Source organism: Neopelma chrysocephalum, unplaced genomic scaffold (assembly GCF_003984885.1).
Source record: "Neopelma chrysocephalum unplaced genomic scaffold, ASM398488v2 Primary Assembly neopelma1_151, whole genome shotgun sequence".
Classification (NCBI taxonomy): domain Eukaryota; kingdom Metazoa; phylum Chordata; class Aves; order Passeriformes; family Pipridae; genus Neopelma; species Neopelma chrysocephalum.
This window is the reverse complement of record NW_020897813.1, coordinates 43,878-65,445: the sequence shown is the minus strand read 5'-3', so window position 1 is coordinate 65,445 and position 21,568 is coordinate 43,878. Positions and strand designations below refer to the sequence as shown.

The 21,568-nt window shown below is 39.5% G+C and overlaps 1 protein-coding gene across 1 annotated transcript; it reads left to right on the top strand.

Moving 5' to 3' along the window:
- Positions 1–4,487: 4,487 nt before the first annotated feature.
- LOC113976220 (sodium- and chloride-dependent GABA transporter 3-like) lies at positions 4,488–10,062 on the top strand. Its single transcript, XM_027701185.1, has 5 exons — positions 4,488–4,616; positions 5,037–5,267; positions 8,151–8,285; positions 8,458–8,598; positions 9,968–10,062. Exons 2-5 carry the CDS (start codon positions 5,048–5,050, stop codon positions 10,060–10,062), a joined length of 591 nt encoding a protein of 196 aa, XP_027556986.1. The 5' UTR covers positions 4,488–4,616; positions 5,037–5,047.
- The last annotated feature ends 11,506 nt before the right edge of the window (positions 10,063–21,568 follow it).

Genomic DNA, 21,568 nt, shown 5'->3' with positions numbered 1-21,568 from the left:
AATTCTATTCTGACGTTATTCACTGAGTACCTTTATTAGTACAAATTCTGAAATCTTAATATAGTTGAAAATACGTCCAGAGGATATGAGCATAAACTCTTCTCAGAGCTCACTCCTTTTCCAGGTTGTAACACCTCTCAATAATTATGAGTTAGACGTGCTGATGACACTTATATCTGCATGAAGACTGCAAATTCAGTTTCTGATCTGGAAAGATGATTGACTACAACTGTTAGTGGGAAGACAGTTGTGGTGGTGTGTATCTAGTTCTTCTGAGGTGTCTAATTGGTATTTTTTTATTTGGTGTCATTTGTAAGTAACATTAAAACATCATTCCATAGGTGTGTTCTAGTTTAGTGCTGTCATTTATAGGTGCTTCCAAGGTCTTGATTCAGTTGCAGAGGTGACTGCTGACTCTTGGAAGTTGTGCATAAACCTCACTATTGGGGGTTCTGTCCAAGTGCTGGCTCTCTGTAAAACTCATGTTTAGGAAGCTCAAGATACTGAAAGATAAAATATACGTAGCAAAGAAAATATGGATCTCAGACTGACAGCAAGGGACAAGAACAGACCCCCAAAGGGCAACATCAATAGATGGAAAAAGTGATTTTTGCTGCTCCCTTCAATTCTAAATTCAGGATCTCAACCATTGTGTGGCACAGGCAATAAATTAAGTAGAGAGATGTCTACAATGATAACAGTTAAGCCTTTCTAAATAGAAGCCCAACAATCAGTTGTTGCTTTACTTAAAGTTATCTACAACAAATAAATCTTTTTTTCTCCTTGCAGAAAACTGATTAGGCACAAATCAGAGAGCCAATTGCTTTGTGACTGAAGTCCATTCTGTAACAGAATAGCTAAAGGCATCTTATATGTTCACAAATTGCTTTGTGATTTGAGGCTTTTGATCCGAAATATCGTGTCAGATTGTTATCACTAATGAAATCCTTATTGTATTTCTTTGCTTTTGTGTAGCTATTTACCTGTGAAGAGTCCAACTTTGTGAAATCATTATACAAAGGCTTGTGCAGATTTTACTTACATCAAATCTAAACTGAAGTTTTTAAATCTGGAGAGGATTGTTGTTCCCTCCTCCCCTCAATTATACTGTCACAGGGTTCTGAATTGCAGAAACAACACAGAAAATAACAGTTACAATAAGGAGAAGAAATGGAGCCAAGGCCAAGTTTTTTAATTTCCAAAGCTGTATCACATACTTTTGCTGCCATAAATCACTTGTGTGAATGTTGCATTGATCTCTCTATTACCTGTGTTGGTATTTCCATGCTGTGTGTTTGTGTCTTCAAAGTATGGACCAGGTAGAAATCCTAGAACAGAACAAATTAATATGAGCTCTGGAAGTAACCAAAGAGGCTTGGATAGAGTGGTTATTCCTCTGGGAATATCTATGTACATCTGGGCCACGTATTTTAGCATCCTGTCAGAATCCTGTGGGAACATGGCTTTTCTTGGAGTTTGTTTTCTCATGTCACTCTAGATATAAATTCCCTTATCTCTATTAATTTCCATTTATAATCCAAATAAATGTAGCCTTAGAACATTCGGTATTTCACAGCACCGAGCAGAAACATCTGATTTCCACTCCCACCCCTGTACTTTCTGCATAGAGTTGTAAAGTGTTCCTTGGGCGTGTGGAGACAAACCTGAATAAAGCAGAACTTGAACTGCTTTGTTAAGGCACAGCATTTTCTTCGTGGGGCCTGAAAGGAATGACCAGGAAACTCGTGGTGAGTGGGCTGGGGGCAACACTCCTCAAGCCTTCTGCAGAACTGATGCTCCATTATCAGGAGCAGACAAGGCAGAAGGAATCTGCTTGGACATAACTGGAATACTTGGCGTGTGATACTGCAGGTCCTTCTATAGAATATGTACTAATGTTTTAGGCAGTGTACTAATGTTTTAGGAGTAGTTATTGTTTTTACTAGTAACAACCTTCTGATATTGGTAGTTATTGGTCTCCTTTCTTACAGTTCCAAGGTTGCTGTCATCCCATCCCTGAGCTGAGCTCTGATTGCGGGTCACGTGCAGGTCTCCCAACATGCTGGAAAAGCAGGCACGAATTCATGATGAGGAGCATGACATACATCAGTTAGTGAGTGAACTGAGACATAGCCTGTAATGCAGAGAATTTTTTTCATTGCTATAGAGAAGACTCCACCAGAATAATAATAATAAAAAAAAACAACAGGGTTATCAAACCATTCAAAATTTGTGAAGTTTTCTGTTGCAAATAAGGTGCTGAGTTTCATTAAAGTGTTCACAAAGATTAGCAGCTAACAATTACTTCCATGAACACTTCAGTTGGTGGGAGATTGAATGGGACTCAGTGCAAGAATACAGCAGTGGATAAAACACTTGACAACAGGAATTAAACTTTTCAAACACTGAACAAATCATCACTGATTAAACAGCTTTTTCATCTGCCTATAGACTGTCCTTTGCAGCAGGACCCTTCATTTGGTATCATTAGTCTATTTGAAGAAGACTGGTCTCTCCCCTGTATAGGATCATCAGTCAAATATTTACTGTCCCTAAGCTTGCCTCCATTTTTAGAATTACTCACAGGAATGAAATGAGAATTCAGTTTTAGCTTTGATGTTTAAGTGTCTCCTGTTGAGCCTGCTAAGCCTGGCTGGAATACAGAAAAACAGTGTCTGTTTTGATCCCTGCTGAAAACTAAAGGAAGAAGGGGGGGAGAAAAATAAAACAACAAAAAACCCCTCAAAGCTGAGTTTGGTTTGTGCAAAGCCAGGTTGGAAAAAATTGATCTATTCCATCCTCAATTAATGAATACCAGCTGCATTAAAAACAAAGACAAGCCACAAAAGCCCCACCCAAAATCGAGCCCAGCACTGGTAATGATATCTCTGGGAAGAATGCTTTAAAAACAAAATCAGAATTCTGCAGTTTTATCAACTCTGGCAGTTTTTTCATTTCATAATATAGGTTTGACTGGTGCTATATATGTTGGTATGAAGAAGAAATGGAAGAGCCTCATCCTGCACCTGTTAGGTGCAAGAGTTTATGTGACAGAGAGCTGACAGAGAATGTAGGGTGAGGCCCCAGTGCCCACGACTGTGACATCCAGAACTTACAAGCAAAATTCTAAAAACTTAAATCACGGGAGGAGCTTCAATGATAAACACTCTGAGGCTACATGTACAAGCAGGGTATGATCCAGCTATAGGTTCCAAAGTCAGCTCAAGTTAATATGAAATCTATCCATGAGAATCTTTCCGTTGTCTTGCATTAAGCACTGGTAAACAGATTTCCTAGCAGTGTGAAAACTCCGTGGGGATGTAGGGGAAGAGGGAGAGAATTCACATGGAAGAGCAGGCTGTCTCTGGGACAGTATTCTCCAGCATGCCTAAGTGGAATCCCAGATTTGTGTTCCAAAGTGCATCTCCTAGAGCTGCAGAGCAAAGCCTTGGTGATCATACCTGCAACTTACTGGATCCTGCAACCGTGGATCCAAGGGAAGATTTGAACCTGGAACCTGCCTTGGGTCCTGCCATTTGCCAAGGAGAAGCTGCAGAGATGAAGAACAGAAGAGGTATTTAGTTTGAGTTGAGAAATCTGGGCTGAAAATGAGAGAACTACTACAAAAATAAAAGGGCGTGTGGGGTTTAACAGGTAAAAAACCTCTTTCTTTGAGACGTTTTATTTAACCTGAAACAAAACCATTTGTATGCATAGGAGGAAGCATCCTCCTATTCTTGCTTCTCTTTTAGACTTATTTTGCTTGAATTTTAAGCCAAACCCTGGTTAGAAGTGCCCACACGGGCTGCTCTTCTGCATCTTCCTCCTAGTGTAACTGGAAAGCGCCCACATTGTTTCCACACTTTCCAAATGTTCCCCTTAGGTTTCTTTTTTATCCCGTCTGTCCCACAACCTCCTCCCCCCCAGCCCTTTCCAGCTGAAATTGGTGTCATCTGTTGTGGCGGGTTCCTTTTTTTAACCTGCCAGGCCTGCGCTAGACCCCCCTCGCACCCCCGGCTGCGGCGGGGGCCGGGCCGGGCGGGCTCTGCGGTGCCGCAGGTGCGGGGCGGGCGCTCCCGCACCGCCACACCGCACACCCCCCGCCGCATGCGGGACATCCCCGGCTCGGGGCAGAGAGGAACAGCGCTGGGAACCGCCTTCGGGACTGAGAACCACCCGCAGGGCTGGGAACTGCCGGGAACTGCCTGGCTGGTCCCCGCGGGGCGGGCGAGCGGAGGCTGGGGATGCTCGGCTGGTGATGCTGGTGGCGGAGGAGGAGGAAGAGGAGGAGGGGGGAGCTGGCGGGACAGCCTGAGGTGGGCGGAGGGGGGAGGCGGGTGTTATACCATCGCTCCGGGGAAGGGCTGAGCATTTGCAAATCCGGGCTGCAGCGAGCGTGGGGAGCATCCTACCCCCGCCGGGCCGGGCAGGGCGAGCTTCCCTCGGTGCCCTAACGCCGTCCGCCTTATCCCCGCCTTCCCCTGCCCGCCTGTGCCGCCCCGTGTCTCCCGTGCGGCAGAGCGGAGAGCAGTAGCTCGGGGCGATCCGCCCGGAGCGCAGCGCTTGAGCCACCGCCGGCCCCTGTCCCCGCCGCGCAGGCACGGGCAGAGCCCAGGGTGAGTAGTCCCGGAGCTTCCCTGCTCCTCCTGACAGGCCAGAACCGTCCAGGCCCCCTCCTCCACGTCCCCGTCTGCTTCTGCTCTCAGTTGGGTGCCTGCAAGGTGCAGATCATCTCTGGTAGGTTGGTCAAACCGGGATCCTTGCTTGGGGAGGGATTTTTGAAAGACTTCGCTATCTGCTACTAAGTTATCTGTCTCAACTTGGAAATCAACTCCTTCTCTTCTATATAAGCTTCTTTTTTCCCCCATCTTTTCCTGTTTTGCCTGCTTTACAACTTTCCAGCTTCCTTCACTTGCACCTGCCAATTTACATGGGTAATAAGAAGCCAATGACATGCTGAGAGACTTTAGTCATTGAAGATTAGTACTAGCAAGTGTCTTAAAACATCTGTGTGTTTTCCTTTTGTTCTCCCCAAGGCTGAAAAGACATGACAGCTGAAAAGACTATTCCTATAATTAATGGCAAGCCAGAAGATGCTTTGGACCCGGAAGCCTCAAGCACCAACCTTGTCCACAGCAACGATAAGAAAGTTCACGAAAGAGGTCACTGGAACAATAAAGTTGAATTTGTGCTTTCTGTGGCAGGGGAGATTATTGGATTGGGAAACGTATGGAGATTCCCATATCTTTGCTACAAGAATGGAGGAGGTAAGATGGCATCATATGTTGATTTACTGCTCGCCAAAAATGTGGGAAATAAACAGTTAAAGACGCTTTGCAGTGATTTATTACACTAGGAAGAGATACGAGCTCAAGATTTCGGCATATGTGCAGAGAGGGAAGTGTAAAACATCTGACAACTAAGAAAAAAATCATATTTCTCTTTCCTTTTCTAGAAACACTGTGTGGGTTACTTTTACGAGTTGCTTTTACGTTAGTAAATTGCTGTATTTTTTTTCGTGAGATATTTAATACAGAAGAAGCCAGTGTTCCCTCAGAGTAGTATGCTCTGTGTTTTCTTCTACGTGGGAATACAGACACAAGCATACTTCAATAAGTTTGTCTGACACAGGAAAGAATGTAACAGTTTATTTTTCAAGCAGAATACTTTGGAGAAGATGCATATTTTTTCTGATAACGCCACAAAGACGAAATTCTTCATCATGTAGAAATTTTTGTAACTCAATGTACTTGTTTTCTTCCTCAGTGCTTCCCCAATTCCTACAGTAAGGTAGGGGAAGATGTCAAAACTGATGGTTGCTCAAAGAAGAGAGCAAACCCTAATAAATTTAAAATATGAATGCTATTTGAGAGAGAAAAGAGCAGACTTAACTTGTACAGAAGTAAGACCACGTGGCATGTATTGGTCATAGTTAAGTATAAACTGTGTAAGATATATGATAGTTGAGAAGTTGAGAATAAGCACATCAGCTGTGACTTATGAAGCAACGAAGAAAGAAAAGTAAATTAAAAACTTGGTTTAGAATTCTGTGGACTGGGTTCCACATTCTCCCTGCTTAAGGCAGTGTGAGTGTAACCCCACGGGCTGGGAGAAAAATTGTCTGTTCAGTGGCTGAGATGCAAAGATCTGTCCCGTGAGGGGTTTCCTTGCTAATAACGCTGCACCAAATTTATTTTCCCTGTCCCTCCTTGTCCGAATTCAGGCATGGTTTTGACCCATTTTATCTGCTGCTTCTCTAAGACTAATAGTGCTGTGGAAGACGTGTTTGTTTGTAGTGCCTTTCTCTATATATCTGCACTTGGGCAAAACTAAGATAGGAAGAGTTCACCTCTTCCCAGAATGATGTTACCAAATACTGCTGCTAGTACATAAATATTACTATGCTGGATATGATATACAGGACAGTTTCTCATTGATTGTCAAGGTGTTCCCAGAGAACTTTTGGAAGAGGAAAAAATAGAAATGTATTTTTGGTGTGTGATTTTCTTGTCCATACAGCCACCTTTCCATACCCATTTGTAGGTATGTGCTACCTTGTCCAAATGTGATGATATCATTTTTTAAAGGCTCTAACATTAGGTAGGAAGAATTCTAATCATGGTTTTGGGTTATTTGATGAAAAAGTACGTACTCAAATATCATATTGAATCACCACTCTATTCTTTAAGAATAGAATTAGTGTGTGGGATCTAATTGGTCATGTCCTGGCACCTCGGGAAATTTGCCATTGACCAGTTTTATTCAATGAAGGCTTGGTCTGTGACCTGTGGCTTTGTAATTCTCTGGAGTGCCCTGGTGGAATTGGACCAGAGTTTGTTTTTGGTGTTTACATCTGATGCACCAAACTATTTAGTGTGTGGTAAGTGAAGACAATGGTAAAATACATCAGCTAGTCATGAAATAACTTACTAGATAGAGAACAAACCTAGAAGCTCTAGTATGGAACTTGGGAGGTCTGACCTCCCTCTGGCACTTCTCTGAGTCATAACAGGCTGTGTAAGCATAAGCTTCCATAGTTTTAGGTCGTTCTTGTAGATATTTATTTGGAGGTTTTAGGAAAATGAATTTCTTTGTATTAGAATTCGATATTTCTTGGATTATGTTCTTTTTACAAGCTGGGAAACCTGATTTTCATGATGTATACCTGTGGTAGAACAGTGTTGGAAAAACAGTCAAAGCAAATACTTTGGATTTCAACAAGTTGCCACGTTGAACTCACTGTGATCATGAGCTGGATGTGATACCAGCCAGTAGTTCACCTGGCCTATACAGGTCTTTTTCAAAACAATATGCACAGTGAATTCTGCAGAGAAGTCATGTTTTAGCTGTAAGGATTCCAATCTTTGTGAAATCCTCATGGATTACTTGAGAGGCAGATGAGATTCAGCTATAGGAAAATTTCCCAGCTGAGGGAAGAGACTACTGGTGAAGACATCTCTGGTGCTGTGCTGGCTCTGAAGAAACAAACTGCAAGTAAAAGCAACTGTTTTTAGTTGTCTTAACTTTCTAATCAAGGTGACTAAAGCACAGCAGTTGTTACTGGTTGTGTTTGAGTTTTGACGTGGTTCATAAGCTATACTGGAGTTTGCTGTGGGCATCTGGCAGAATTGTTGGCGCTTTGTTATTTTCCTAGAATTTCACGTTAATGTTTCTAGCTGATCAGGCAAAATCCTGCTTTCCTCTTCTTGTAAGTAGTTCTAAAGTCCGTTCCTTTTCTGTAATCTTTATCATCAGGATTATGTAAATAATATACAAAGGACTTCTTGGATTTAATTTCTTCATTCCTTCTTTCCTTGAAAAGCAAGGAAGAGAAGACAGTGTAGACTGACGTGGCGATGATCAGTGCAGAACTTTGTGGCTGAGCAAGACTCTGATCTTTTCAGTGTTTGAGCCACCCATGAGCAGACTTTAGTCTATGCTGAGGAACTTTGATCTGGCCTTTTTTAGTTCAAGACATTGGCTTACAGGTCAACTTTTGATATTTGGGGCCAGGAGTAAACACTTCCTGCACTGTCAACTTGATGCCTGAGAGAGAGCTAAATGATCCTTCCTTTACTAGGAGAATTCTCACTCTGTTGTCAAGGAACTACATTCGTTATAACCAATACCCACTCAATATTCCCTTGTAGGTGCTTTCCTCATCCCATATGTGGTTTTTTTCATTTGCTGTGGAATACCAGTATTTTTCCTGGAGACGGCCTTGGGACAGTTCACTAGTGAAGGAGGCATTACATGCTGGAGGAAAGTTTGCCCTCTGTTTGAAGGTAACACTTCTGTGTTCTACTGCAAAAGAGTGCATTGAACTTTAAGTAAAATAAAATAAATTGTACCAAAATTGAAGTTAAGATATATTTAAAATAGTAAGCATTTGTTTCTAAATTACCTGAAAAGCAGGAGTTTTCTCTCATGTCTCACTTATTTTTTTTTTTTCTCTAGGCATTGGCTATGCTACCCAAGTAATAGAGGCACACCTAAATGTGTATTACATCATTATTTTAGCATGGGCTATCTTCTATTTGTTTAACTGCTTTACTACAGAACTTCCCTGGGCTACCTGTGGGCATGAATGGAATACAGGTATGACCTCAGTGGAGATTATCCCTATACAAAAACCTTCCAAAAAATTGATTAATACATTAAAATGCCACGAACAAAACTATTCTTGTAGAAAAGTCACTGCAAATGGGCCAATCACATCCCATGATAAAGGAAACCTGGAGTGAACACTTACTCATACCTTTTTGGTTTAGGTCATTTTATGAGCATATGTTCCTGTAGAATATATTGCAGAAGAAGAAGATTTTGTATTTTTTTAATTCTGTAAGATATTCTGGCTAAATCCCAAGACTCTCATTTGCAATCATACCTATTCTCCCTAAATTCAGTGAGTGAATTCTGCTGCAGAGACAGGCCCGATGACAGGTTGCAATCTTGCTCTTTCACTCTAATGAAATCAGGAGGCATTTGAATGGAGAGAAAAATATTAGATGTGGATCTTTGGATTTGCTCTTTTAAATGCCAGATGTTGAGGGAAAATGTTCATCAAGCTCCTTCTGGAAATTTAGTTGCATACATAATTCTTACAGCATGCAAAGTAGCCTCCTGCATGAACGATGAGGTGTGTGTTTGTGAGGGTTTGCAATATAGGACTCTTCATTTGTCTCCTCTCATTGATATTTTTATGTGTAATTCTCTGCTTATTGCATTTGTAGATCACAAACACCTATGGGGAGGATTTCCCACCAATGCCCTTATTTCCATTATTCCTGAAGTTTGTGTATTTATTCCTTATATCACTCTCCTGTTTCAAACCACGTACCCATTGTACTGTCTTTTATGTTTTTCTGTTGAATGGTCATTATCACGGCCTTTGAGCACACCTAAAACTGCCTGAAATCTTATGTTAGGGAACTAGTCTTGGGCCCAGTGGATGTGGAAGGCTTTGGTATCAGTTCTGGCAGCCCAGCAGAGGAGCTTGGCCATTGTTGATGGCTCTTCAAACACGACACCTCAACTCAGCAATGCTGAGCTGCTTTGGCCTCCCTTCTTTGTGCTAGAGATGATAATAATGAAAAGCCAGAGGAATTATTCACTTGCCATATTAGGGCAAAGTGGAAGCTTGTTGCTGGCCGTGTTCCATAAGCCATTTGTTGCCATAAACCATTGAACTTGGAATATGCTGTAATTCCCAATCCATTGCCTCAGTTACTAAATACGTCTTTCTGCCTGAGGGGTTTTATTGGATCTATGCCTTTGGGAAGTGTTACAGGAGAGTGCTCATGGATATTTTTCTGGGATAGGCCTGTGGTCTGGTGATCAGAACACAGTGTTACACACACAGCAAATGTATTGTAGAATGGTGGCTTCACAAGATGCACGAACAAGAAAAAATGTACTTGCACGTCAATATAACAAACTCTTTTTTTTTTTTTTTATTCTTTCACAGAAAACTGTGTGGAATTTCAAAAACTTAATATGAGCAACTGCAGTCAAGTCTCTTTACAAAATGCCACTTCTCCAGTGATGGAATTCTGGGAGTAAGTGCACGTGAACTTAATGTTTGATCAGACTATTCGTTATCTTCCAATAACTTGATTGTTTACACTTGATTAGATACCTTGTAACCCTATTATGGCACTTAGTGATGTGAGTTCCTTTGCAAATTTTCTTATACAACTAAAGAGAGTCAGGATGAGGGGTTTTAACTCTTTTTTTAGAGGAGGGGTTTTTTTAACTCTTTTTTTTCTACAAGGAAAGGAATTCCATATCCTGAAAGAACACAGAACAAAGTGTGCCACTTGCTCGGGAGCTTGGCTCCTGTTGCTGGAGGAAAGAGCCTCAAACCCATACTAATGAGGAGGGAGAGGTGAAAAAAAGAGGAGGATTTCAAATATTTTTTTAATTTTTTTTTTCCAAATGTTTCTCAAGAGTTTGAGAGGTGCACCTTCATCCTTGTTTCAGCTATCTAATACTCTGTCTTCTGCATCTCATTACATTTTAAAGCACTGTGTAAGTGTTAGTTATTCAGCTGGAATAATGGGAGAGTTTAACTCTCTCGTGTCTCCTGGATTCTGATTCCTAGTTAGACTGTTAGAAGAAAAGTATATCTTTGCAAAGCATGGTCTGCTTTTGTGGTGGTGTATTTTTTTTCTCACTATAAATATTTAATCAATGCAGTTCAGTCGCATATTTGTTTCTTGCAGGGCACAGTGTGTGTTCAGACAGTCACAGAAATGCAATGTTACTTTTCATACTCAATGATCTCACAATTTAATGTGTGTTACACAATAACTAGAATTTCTTGAGGACCTATTAATTTTATTGTTAAGACAGAGCCTTAATCTAAGGCTGTATGTTTAGAGCTCTGTTTTATGTTCAGGACAGCAACAGCTACACTTTGAAAGAACCATGAATTAAGAGTGCCCTTGAAGGAGGAACTGTACATTGACACAATTACTTTGAATATGGGCATGTGTTGTTGTCTTTCTCTGAACCTCTTTGTCTTGCTACATCAGTTAATTTAGCCTTCATGGGCAGTAGGTGTTGCTTTAGTAAATAATACTGTTTTATTTAAAAATGAAATAAAAAAAACCCCCAAACTAAATTAAACCTGAACAATATGAAAGATGCATAAACTCTCTGGGTAAAATTGTAACTTCATCTTCTGTTAAAATTTTCAATAATCTGAATACACCTGAAGTATTAAATCAAAGTATATCAACTCTACTCACTTCCTAGATAATGTTTCAGAATAAATAAGAGTTTCTCAGGGGGCATCTTTTATTGCTATGACTTCATCATTGTACCAAAAATATCTTATGGTTCTTTAGGATAACTAGAATTAAGATTTCATATAATTAGAGTAAATGAGGAAAGTATTTTCTCCAGTACTAACATAATTTACCTGCTGTATTTTTTTGCTTATTCAAAAATATTCACAATTCAGCCACTCATGGTAACTCCAGTTATCCAGAGGAGTAAGCAACATTTAATTAAATTATATGGAGGGCACAGACTAAGTTTTATCTCCTCATGTTTCTAGGGGTTTGTGGGGTTTTGTCAGTGTTCATCTTTGGATTGCCTAAATTCCTATGTCAGTTTATTTTGATGCACATACAAATACATTTTAAGCATGTCACTTCTCAGAGTCCTCTAAAAATGAAGCCAAACATGATTCTACAGCTAAACTTGAATGCAAATTACAGTGGAGTTGAAATCCTTAAAATTTGGGGCATATATGCCTACCTGGGTTTGGATAAGTTAGGAATGGTTTATGAAACTAGAAGGGATAATCAGATTTAGTCTTTTCTCGAACTTGTTTTACAGTCTTGTGTATATATACTCCTACACTTTTAAAATAAAAAATAAAAAAAGAGAAGGTAAACAAAATAATTTGTCAATTTTTTGGAACTTCTTTCTTTATTGTGCTATGGACAAACTTTTCATAATACTAACAGCCTGTTGGCTAAAATAGCTTAAGATATTAAACTTACCTACTTTCTCCAAGCAAAACTGAAGTTACCCAGTTTTTCACCCTGAGAAAATAAATGTAGTCCTTTCCTGCTGAGAAAATTATTTGCCTTGTTAAAATTGAAGTAGGTGTGATGTTGCATGGCTTCAAAATTTAAAATAGATATGACACACTAGTTTGAGAATGAGCTTTAATAAGTATCAGGACTCACGTTGCATTAAAATAACCAGTATTAAGAGAAGATTGTAATTAATTATGTGTCTTAAATATCAGATATAAATGCATAGTGGAGGTTTTTATGTATAGATGTGCAATGAAGATCAGAGAGTAATTAATACAAAGTAAACTAGACTAGTTAATTTGTCCAGAAAATCATCTTCTAATCTGTAGATAAGTGTTACCAGTAATATTATTTCACTTAGCCAGAGGTCTTGTTCCTGTCGTGTTGCTTTACTACTTTGTAAATTCTGATGTTGAGAGCAGTAAATTTATTGAAAGACTTGTTGAAACAAATAGCAAGAGGAAAAGTTGCTCATGTGGACTGCACTGAGCATCTGCTCCTTGCTATTTTCAGAGCTCGTGTTGACAGTGTGTGAGAATCCTCAATCCCCAATCCCAGAACTGAGTTCATTTGCATAACGACCAGGTTCCTTGGTAGTAATTAAGGTGGTGCCCGTGAGGGGAAGAGGGAAGGCTCCGAGTTTCTTCTGAATAACCGTGGCATTTCAGAACCTTTACACTTTGCTCTCTGCCATGCCAAGGCTGCAATTGAGATTTCTCTAAGTTGTGGCCATATACAGCCAAATTATTGTGTGAGGGGTCAGCTGTGGCAAAAAAAAATTGTGGCTTTTTGGGGGTTTTTTGTGGTATTTCCTTGTGGTTTTTTGGTTTTGTTTTGATTTTTTTTTAATCTGTTACCATCCAATCTTGAGTTAATCTGTGGATTAGAGTGGTAATTATGGTGAATAGTGATCCTATTTACTTACTGAATTGGGAGCTCATTTACATGTAGGACTCAATACTGCATTTGTAAACTGTCAGGCTGATGTTACAGCTTCCCTTTGATAGCAGGTTACCACAGTCTTCTACAGTAGTTACAATATCTTCAGGGTTTTTTTTTAATTAAACCCAACCTAACAATAAAATGCTTGGGGGAGCCTCAGTAATTACCCAATGCATGTTTTAGCAGTGCTGTGTGTTGCTTTGAAGCCCAGTGCTCTCAGTCTGAGAGTTACCAATGCTGAGGGATGCACAGGTTGCTGTGTATCACACAGAATTTACATCATATAAGTGCAGGGGAACAAGATGGATTCGGTTTTGTCTGTGCAAAAATGAATATACCAAAGAATGTCTTCATTTCTGGCTTTGAAAAGGAGTCTTCTTTCTTTTAACTAGTGTTACTGTGTCTTTTTCATTGTCTAACTTATAAGACTCAGCCCCTATTTACTCGTGACTGGAAGCAAATCAAAGTCCTCAGCTGGGCTGGGGATTTGCAAAAAAAGCCTTCAGCCTTTCTGCTGAAATATTTGTAGGTTTTTTATGCTTCTGTAGCTTTGGTTGCTCCTTTATCTATTCCTCAAGTTGAGCATCATCTCACCCAAGTGCAGTGATGACTGAGAGGATGTTTTGCAGTACTATGAAGGTTTTCTGGCCTGCAGACCAAGAGTTCCCCTTGCTCAGGTCTGTACAGAGGATGCTGCCTCTGATACTTCAGCATTCTCCACCTGCTTTGATAGCTGGGTCACCCAGAGACTTAATTATTGTCCTAGAGGGATTGTTCTTTGTTTAAAAAAATAGCAAAAAACTCTGGAGATAAATACTGCAGCAGATTCTGAATACCTTTTGCTACGCTCAGAAGAATCTCATTGCACGTGCAGCAAGTTCAAAACTTCAAATATTTTTAGGAGCCTTTAATTGATAACTCCTCATCTGTAGGTCTCCAGTGGAAAGGGTCTGATCCTGCTGGAGGAGCAGCAGGCAAAGTTTGGGAGTTTGGAAACTTTTTTCTTGTTTTCCTACTTAAAAAAAGACTCTCACTGTTAATGCTTTAAATGTGAGCAGACTTGCCACTGACCACAGGTATCAGTGTTGACAACTGGGAAAAATTATGAGATTTAAGGATTTTTTACCATAGTTCAAAAGCCATAGCCTTGAGAAGTCCCACATTCCATCTGCATGTACAGCTTTTTAAGGTAAGCAGCTAAATTGATAAAAATCCACTTCTTATTCTTCAAACTCTCTGTTGCTGTGTTCCAAAGGACAGGCAAGAGTCTGAAACTTCACTTTTCACTTCTTACTGGTGCCGACATTCAGAGAATGGCCCGTTGACTCCCATTTATGGCCTTTCCCTCATCCACTGCTTAAGGATTTTCTAAGAAAAAGTAATAATCATAGTTTCAAGGCACGGCACATGGAATTTTTAGTGTCCAAATTTTAAACAGTTAACAGTAGCAGCTCCAGTGTTGATAATTCCTGATATGCTAAAGCAGCCCAATGAAAGAGAGCTGTGACATTAGGTGAGGATGTATTTATAGCCTGGGAAACAGAATAGAAAGGAGAGGATGCTCTGCTCCATTGTTTTTTCTGCTTTCCTAGGAGAAGAAATTGCCTGGTAGGTGTGGGGGGCATCAACCATGTCTGTGTGCTCTTTTGGCAGCTACTCCAGTCTGTCACCATGGTCAGGAATCTGAGGTTTCCAGTGCCTGGGAAAGGAGCTGGACAGAAAGAGGACCCTTGGTTGATTCCACCTCAATAGTTTTTTATTGGCTGTATAACAACAACTTGGTCCTCTGTTAAAGAAGGTCTAGTTGTTGGCCTGTCACTCTCTGGAGAGGGTGACACATCCTTAGCGTTTCCAAGTAATGCCCAGTGAGAAAAAAAACATTGGTTTTGTCTAGGGAAAAGAAAAGGGGCTGTTCTCAGCAAAAAGGAAAAGGCACAAACCCGTTCCTTGCAAAGTCAAAAAGAGGTTTTTCCTGTTTCATTCAGGCTGCAAATGAGTGCAGGAGTCACATTGTGGTTAATCCCCACCACACTAGGAGAAGTCATTAGCAAGTTGAGCCTGATCCTGCAGTGCTCAGTACCCAGAGACCTCCAGCACCCCTCCGAACCAGGCCCTTTGTGGAGGTCTTGTAGAACATTGAGTTGTGCCAGACTTGCTTGTTTCTGCTTAGTTCATAAGAGGCCGTGTGAAAATTGCTTTTTTGTTTGGAGTCATGTGAGCTCTTCATCTGGTTTTGCCTCAAGATCACTGACTTTTCCTGAGCTCAATTGAAAGGAGTGAATGGGATAGGTGACAAAATGCAAAGTGGATTTTTGCTATATCAAGGGATGAACCCCAAAGCAGAAAGATGAACTTCCATGTTTTTTGATTTTTGTATGGAATATTGTACATAACAATTTTACTATGGAGAAAAAAAAATTACCTTAGAAATTGCAAAGTCAAGTGTTGGTGTATTAGGAAATAAAAGAAATGATGTTGTGCAGTTTTAAGTCAACATCTTTTATGAATATGATCATCTTGAGATGAAGGACTGCCTAATATTTTGTCAGCATATCTGCTTTGATCTTGTTAGAGCAGGGATAGGGAGCAAACACTGTGCAGGTATTCAATATTTGTTCTTTTTGTCAGCAGAGCAGGAACCTAATAATAATGGTAAGACAGAACATAAGAAAATGAACAAAGTTATTAATTTAATCAAGGCTTCTTCGGATGCTCGTGGTGCCTGTGGTTGTACCATCATGGTTTTCTTGATTATTTACATGTTCATTCATCCTCACAAAATTTCAAGAAGTTCAAATTATTCCCATTTTACAGAATGGGATCTGAGCTACAGAGAGAGTAAAAGTGCTAAGTGTGGGGGAGGGGGGCAAGACACTTTTTTAGCATTAAGGTTGCACAATTTTTATTCCAACAAAGGAACAAGAAAATGTATGAAAGCCAGCTTTGGCCAAATATTAATATAAAGTTACTTAATTGAAGACACCATGGTTGAAACAATAATTCCTATTTCATTCCAAACAAAACATTTTTTTTGTACACTTGCATGAATATTTAAGTGTTTAAAAAAAAAAGGCAGTAATTTTTGTTGTCTTTCCTCTAATGACTATTTAGAAAGGTCTCCTTTCTGTATTTTGTTGGCAAAAAATTGAATATATGTTTCACTTCCTTGAACGTGTTCTGTTCAGGTTGGGAACTTCACTGTCTTCTCTTGAGCTCACTCAGCCTTGTACAAAAGTTAAATAATCATGGAGTATGGACTAGGATTTAATATCTGGCTTCTCAAGGTGTTGCCACACAGGATGGATCATTCTGTTGGACAGGATCATTCTCTCACTGTCACAGTATTTATTGAGATGGTTCAGATTGAAAAGGTTGCCTGAGAATAATTGAGGAGAGACTATTCTGATGTTCGATATGTTAATAGTTGGACCATCCAGTACAGGCTTTGTGGCAGAGAAATAGCTGTTTATATAGAGTACTAACAGGAGAGAGGGAAAACTCCGACTGAGCCTCCTGCAGAGCAGCAGGAAGTTTGATAGCTCTGGAGTTCTCCTCGTAGCCTTTAGGCTAAAGGGGGGTAGGGAAGGTGGGTTTCCAACAAGAGGGTTGAGCTTTTTGCCTGTTTCCTGTCCTGGTCTCTTCTCTGAGTTTATGGAAATCAGCTCTTCATTCCCCACGTTTCTAATCTTAGTTCTCGGAAAGGTCTCTTCAGAGGGATCTAAACACCAGCCTGCTGCTGGGCCAGGGCTCAGCTATCTCAGTGATGATTTTAATTCCTCGATTGGTGTGTTAATCCCTGATCCATGCTAATGTCTGCATGGCATTTCCACCACAACTATCTAGTTTAGCATCATTCCTTATGATTACATCCAATCCTGCCATTCCCAAATATGGCTCCCACCGCTGTCCCTTCTTTGGGCAGTTCAGTTTAATCTCCTTTCTTGGGCAATTCATGGTCTTCTGTCTCTAAGTCAGTTTCCTACCTCCAGCCACCTAGTCCTGATAATTTTATCCAGCCAGTCGACTGCTTCCCAAAATTACACTTGGTCTCCAGCCTTAACTCCCTAAACAGTTTGCCTCTGCTCCCTAAATTCCTTGGCCAGCTAATCACAGACTGCTCTTCCTTCTGCTCATTGCTCCTCCTCCTCTCCCCATGCCTGTGTGCTGCTGGGAGGGCCTGTTCTCCTTGTCCAGACAGACTCACTCCAATTTATCCAGTCTCCCTAGTTTCCACTCCTCCAAGTGTTTTCTTCTTCCCAATGTTCTGTAAATTATGCAAAGTTAGTAAACATGCAGCTCTGTAGTATTTTTATGGAGGAATCCAGGAAGGTTTTATCCATCTCTTGATGAAGTCTGTTGGCAATGTGTGCATTTCTTTTTAGTTCAACTATAAAGCTTATCACAATAAATATTATTTTCTTATGCAGCCAAGAATTGCCATTAACTTTTTTGAAGCTAATCATCATAAAAAAACTCCTTTGTTTAAACAGTCTGGAACAAGTCTGAATAAATACACTTGTATCTGAATACAGGATTTTGTAATGGAAAGTTTTAAATAATAAAAACTTGGTGTTAGGAGACAACTTCATGTTTTGGAAAAATTAAAATGTTACCAACTCCTTTTCAGTAGTTGTACGTACCTAAGGTAGTAATAAACTTTTCTTTGATTGTGGAGGTACCATGAACAAATTTAATCTGTTATTTGCCTAGATATTTAGAGAAATATTTCACTATCTACTACTGAAGTGCATTTGGGGAATTTGTAACATTTGGTTGGTTCTTAAGTTAAAATATGGGAAAATTTTGGCCTGCAATGTGGCCAAAAATAGAAAGTACATTTTTGTAGCAAAGATCATACATGAGCTATTTAAAATATCACTTAGTTACAGATGTGTAAAAGTTCTAGCAAGGAAATTATTATCTACTCATAGTTGGAAAACATACACAGGGAGATGAGTGAGATACTTAAAACCTGACCTTTAGAAGCTGCTGCCTTAGACATTCAGTCTTGCTGAAGAATGGTAATTTCTTCTTTTTTAAGAATTGGGACCATTACAGATATTTTTATTATCGTTATTAACATAAGAAAGTGTGTCTAAAGACATGTATATATCTGTATATGCACTTTTTTCTGTTACAAGGAAAGAACTCTGTGAAAAAAGCACAATTTGCTTGCAGGGGTAAAATGAAAAAAGTCTAAGGTCTAAATTAGCAAAAACTTGGTTGTGCCATGACAGGTTTGGCCAAATCAGTCAATAGCAGCATATGCCAAAATAACCAGGCATGTTTCTTCTGGCTTTGCCAGGGGTTTAATTGGTTTCTCATAAGTTGTTGGTTTGTTGTGTTCGGGTTTTTTTTTTTTCATCTGCTTTTTTTTCTTTGTGTTTGTTTTGGTTTTTTGAGTTGGTTTTTTTTTTAATTTTTTTTTTGGTTATTTATGTAAGAAAAAAACCTCTACTGAAAGGCCTCCTTTTGGTTATATTTGGGTTTGTGCAATTGAAAAAGCGAACTCGTCCCCTCCTCTGTGAGTTATCTACAGCCTCCTACGAGTATCTAAGCAAACTTTAAATCTAGAAAACTACAAGCACGATACAGTTGGTGGCATTTGCTGCCTGAAAACAATTAGTCCCTCCTGTAACTCCCCTAAAGAAGAGAGGTCTTGCACAGGACGAGCTGAAAAGTTGCATTCATGTTTTACAGAGCTGCCCACACCCCAAGAACTATTTCCTTCCCTGGTTCCCCATGGGAATTGGATTTGCAAGATGAGATGTGCAAACAAATTGCATGTAACTCTCCCAAGACATATTTTTCCATACCTCTGGAATCCTTTAAATGTGCCTGTGGCCTTGTAAATAATAGCCTGTTATTTTCAGCTGTCCAAGAATGCATCCATTAGATTTTCTCTCCATTAGATTTTCCCCCTGTCTTGAAACTGAGGATCTGAAGGACTTTGGTGCAAGAGATTTTACAGCCACTCGAGTAATTGAAAACAACGTTGAAGAGCAGCCACATTCATCTTCTTGGCTATCTCAGCATGGGGACTGCATCAAGCACAGAGTTCCATGCAATTGAGCAAACCTCTATCTATTTTTGGCTCTTGAAAAAGTGTCATTACAAGAGAAAAAAAAAAGTTTAGACACATTTTAAAAGTGTTTTTTCTAAGTATGGCTTTGTAGATTCAGGGTATTAACAGAAAGAGTGGTTGCTTGGGGTTTTAAATCAAATTAAAGGAGAGATTTTCTTATGTGCAAAAAATTAGAGTGAACACAGGCTGGAAAAAACCAAACAACAAACCAAAAAAAGAACAGCGCTTTTTATTGTTAATTTTTTCACTATCTTCCATTACATTCTTATATAGCAGCAAAATTGTTTTGCTGTGCCAGGAGGACTTCCTGAGGAAGACTCACTACATACTGCTATGGAATTCTTACAAAAGAATATCCATCAGTGCAGGCCTTGAAACACACACAGTTGTCTTCTTTGTGGAAAGGGAAATAACTGATGCCTTTCCAAAGTCCCTGCAACAACTATTGTTTAATTATTTTAACTCTAACTATTGGTTTTAGTTCATAAATGAAGAACTGAACCGTTAGAATTTACCTGAATTTAATTAAGAATCATACTGTAGTTTGCAACTGGTATTTTATGAAGACCCAGGAGCTATAAATGTGGACAAAGAATTTGGGACCTCCCAAAATAACTCCTGTCTGTTTGCAACTTTCTTTTTGCTCTTTTGACCTGCAAGTTTTTCTTTATTGCCTTTTTCCCCTGCTTCTTTTCATGTCTTAGGGGTTTTTTTGTAACTAGGGTTTAGTACAGGGCCAGTGATTGTGAGAAATATGTTGACAGAGTAATTTTTTCAATTTTTTTTTTTTTTTTTTGCCAGTCAGGTAATGTTTTTATTTTGGTCTGTTCTGTGTGGAAGAGATAAAAGCTTACCATTACTTTTTACATGAGTTTGTAGCCAAGAGCTCACTATGAAAGACTGTTTTACAAGCTCATGCAACAGTTTGCAATATTTTCTGTCTGTAGTTCTCATTATTAAGGTTTAATTAATAGTGCATGACCAAGTACAGCTCTACAGACTGTCTAAAAGGCTCAACACAAATTTTGAGAGCCATCCATCTCTTCTGGGTGCTCTCAGTTGGCAGCTGGTGCTGTGTGCTGAGCTCATTTATGCCACTCAAGGTTAATAAAAAGAGAGATTTTTGTCACTGGATGACTCCTTCAGGGATGAGTAGAGGGAAAATCGCAAAAAGACTGAAGGATTCATTGGATATATTGAGAGAGTACCAAGAAACTCTAGAGCAGAGGTGAGTGGAACAGCACAAAGAAGTTATTTGACAGGATTAAACACTCAGGCTTGGTTAAGAAGAAGTTGCCAAGACTTCAGTGAAAGAGGTTGAAGGAAAATAGGTCAGGAATGGTTACAGACGTGGGGTGTTCTCTGTTTATCCATCACTCTCTGTCTCATACAGATAAACAAAAACATACACACATACAAAAATGAAAAAGGTAATATATGTATCTACATAGCAGCTGCTAAGTAATGCCACGTTATATTCAGATAATTTAAGTGCTGACTTTAATGAGACAAGGGTTGACACAAGAAATGTGTTGTCATTTACAATAACAAGTTTTAGAGAAAAATCTGCAGTGGAAAGTTTAATCTTACTTTTTCATTTAATGTGCATAGAAATGGGTAATAAATGGAACAACATTCAACCCTATCAGATAGTTAAGAAGAAGGAAGTAGGTTGAATAGCAGCAAGTATGGCTCAACTAGAAATAATTCATTGTGTTATGTGTAGGTCACACTAAATATACTGTAAGAGGTAAATATTTTAGAGCTGTGCAGCTCTAGCTGAAGGATCCTTGCTAAATGGGAGTTGTCTGTCTGCTACTTTGAGGAAAAAAAGCCAAGTGTGGAACTAAGTGGATTTCCAGAAATTAAATCTTACACTTTGAGAGAAATTTATTGGAGATTCTTTAATGTATAACCTATAGATTATCTTCTAAAAGCTGAAATACTTTCTAATCATTGAAAACTGATGGCTGGAGAGTACAAGCAGCTACCCAGGATAATTTGTAGCACTTTTAGAAACTGATGGATGGTATATTTTCTATTTCAGAGTTTACATCAAACCTCGAAAAGAGAGGTTTGTACAGTGCACAGGGTCTGTATCCCTTGCCAGTTCTGGATATATAACTTTCAGAAAAGTCGAAGTGTCAGCCCATGTTCACCTGCAGAGAAAGTTTGGCACCCATACTCTGTTCATTTCACATGCTTGTAGTGACTAAATCTGCTACAAATTCACCAGGAGTTTGTGTTTGTTTAACTTAATAGTTGTATCCACGCTTGTTCTGGAGGTATTTCAGGGATAACCACACTGCTGCACTGGTAAAAAACCTGACACAACCAGCTCACTTTTAGTTTCCTAAGTACTGGACTAAGTATTCCTAAGTATTAGGGGAAACAAGAAAGCCTGAACGAAAATGCCTTGAAAAGAAATTGTTCTTTTATCAGAGATATATGTCCTCTAAATGGTATTAACACTGTCAATTCTTGCCCA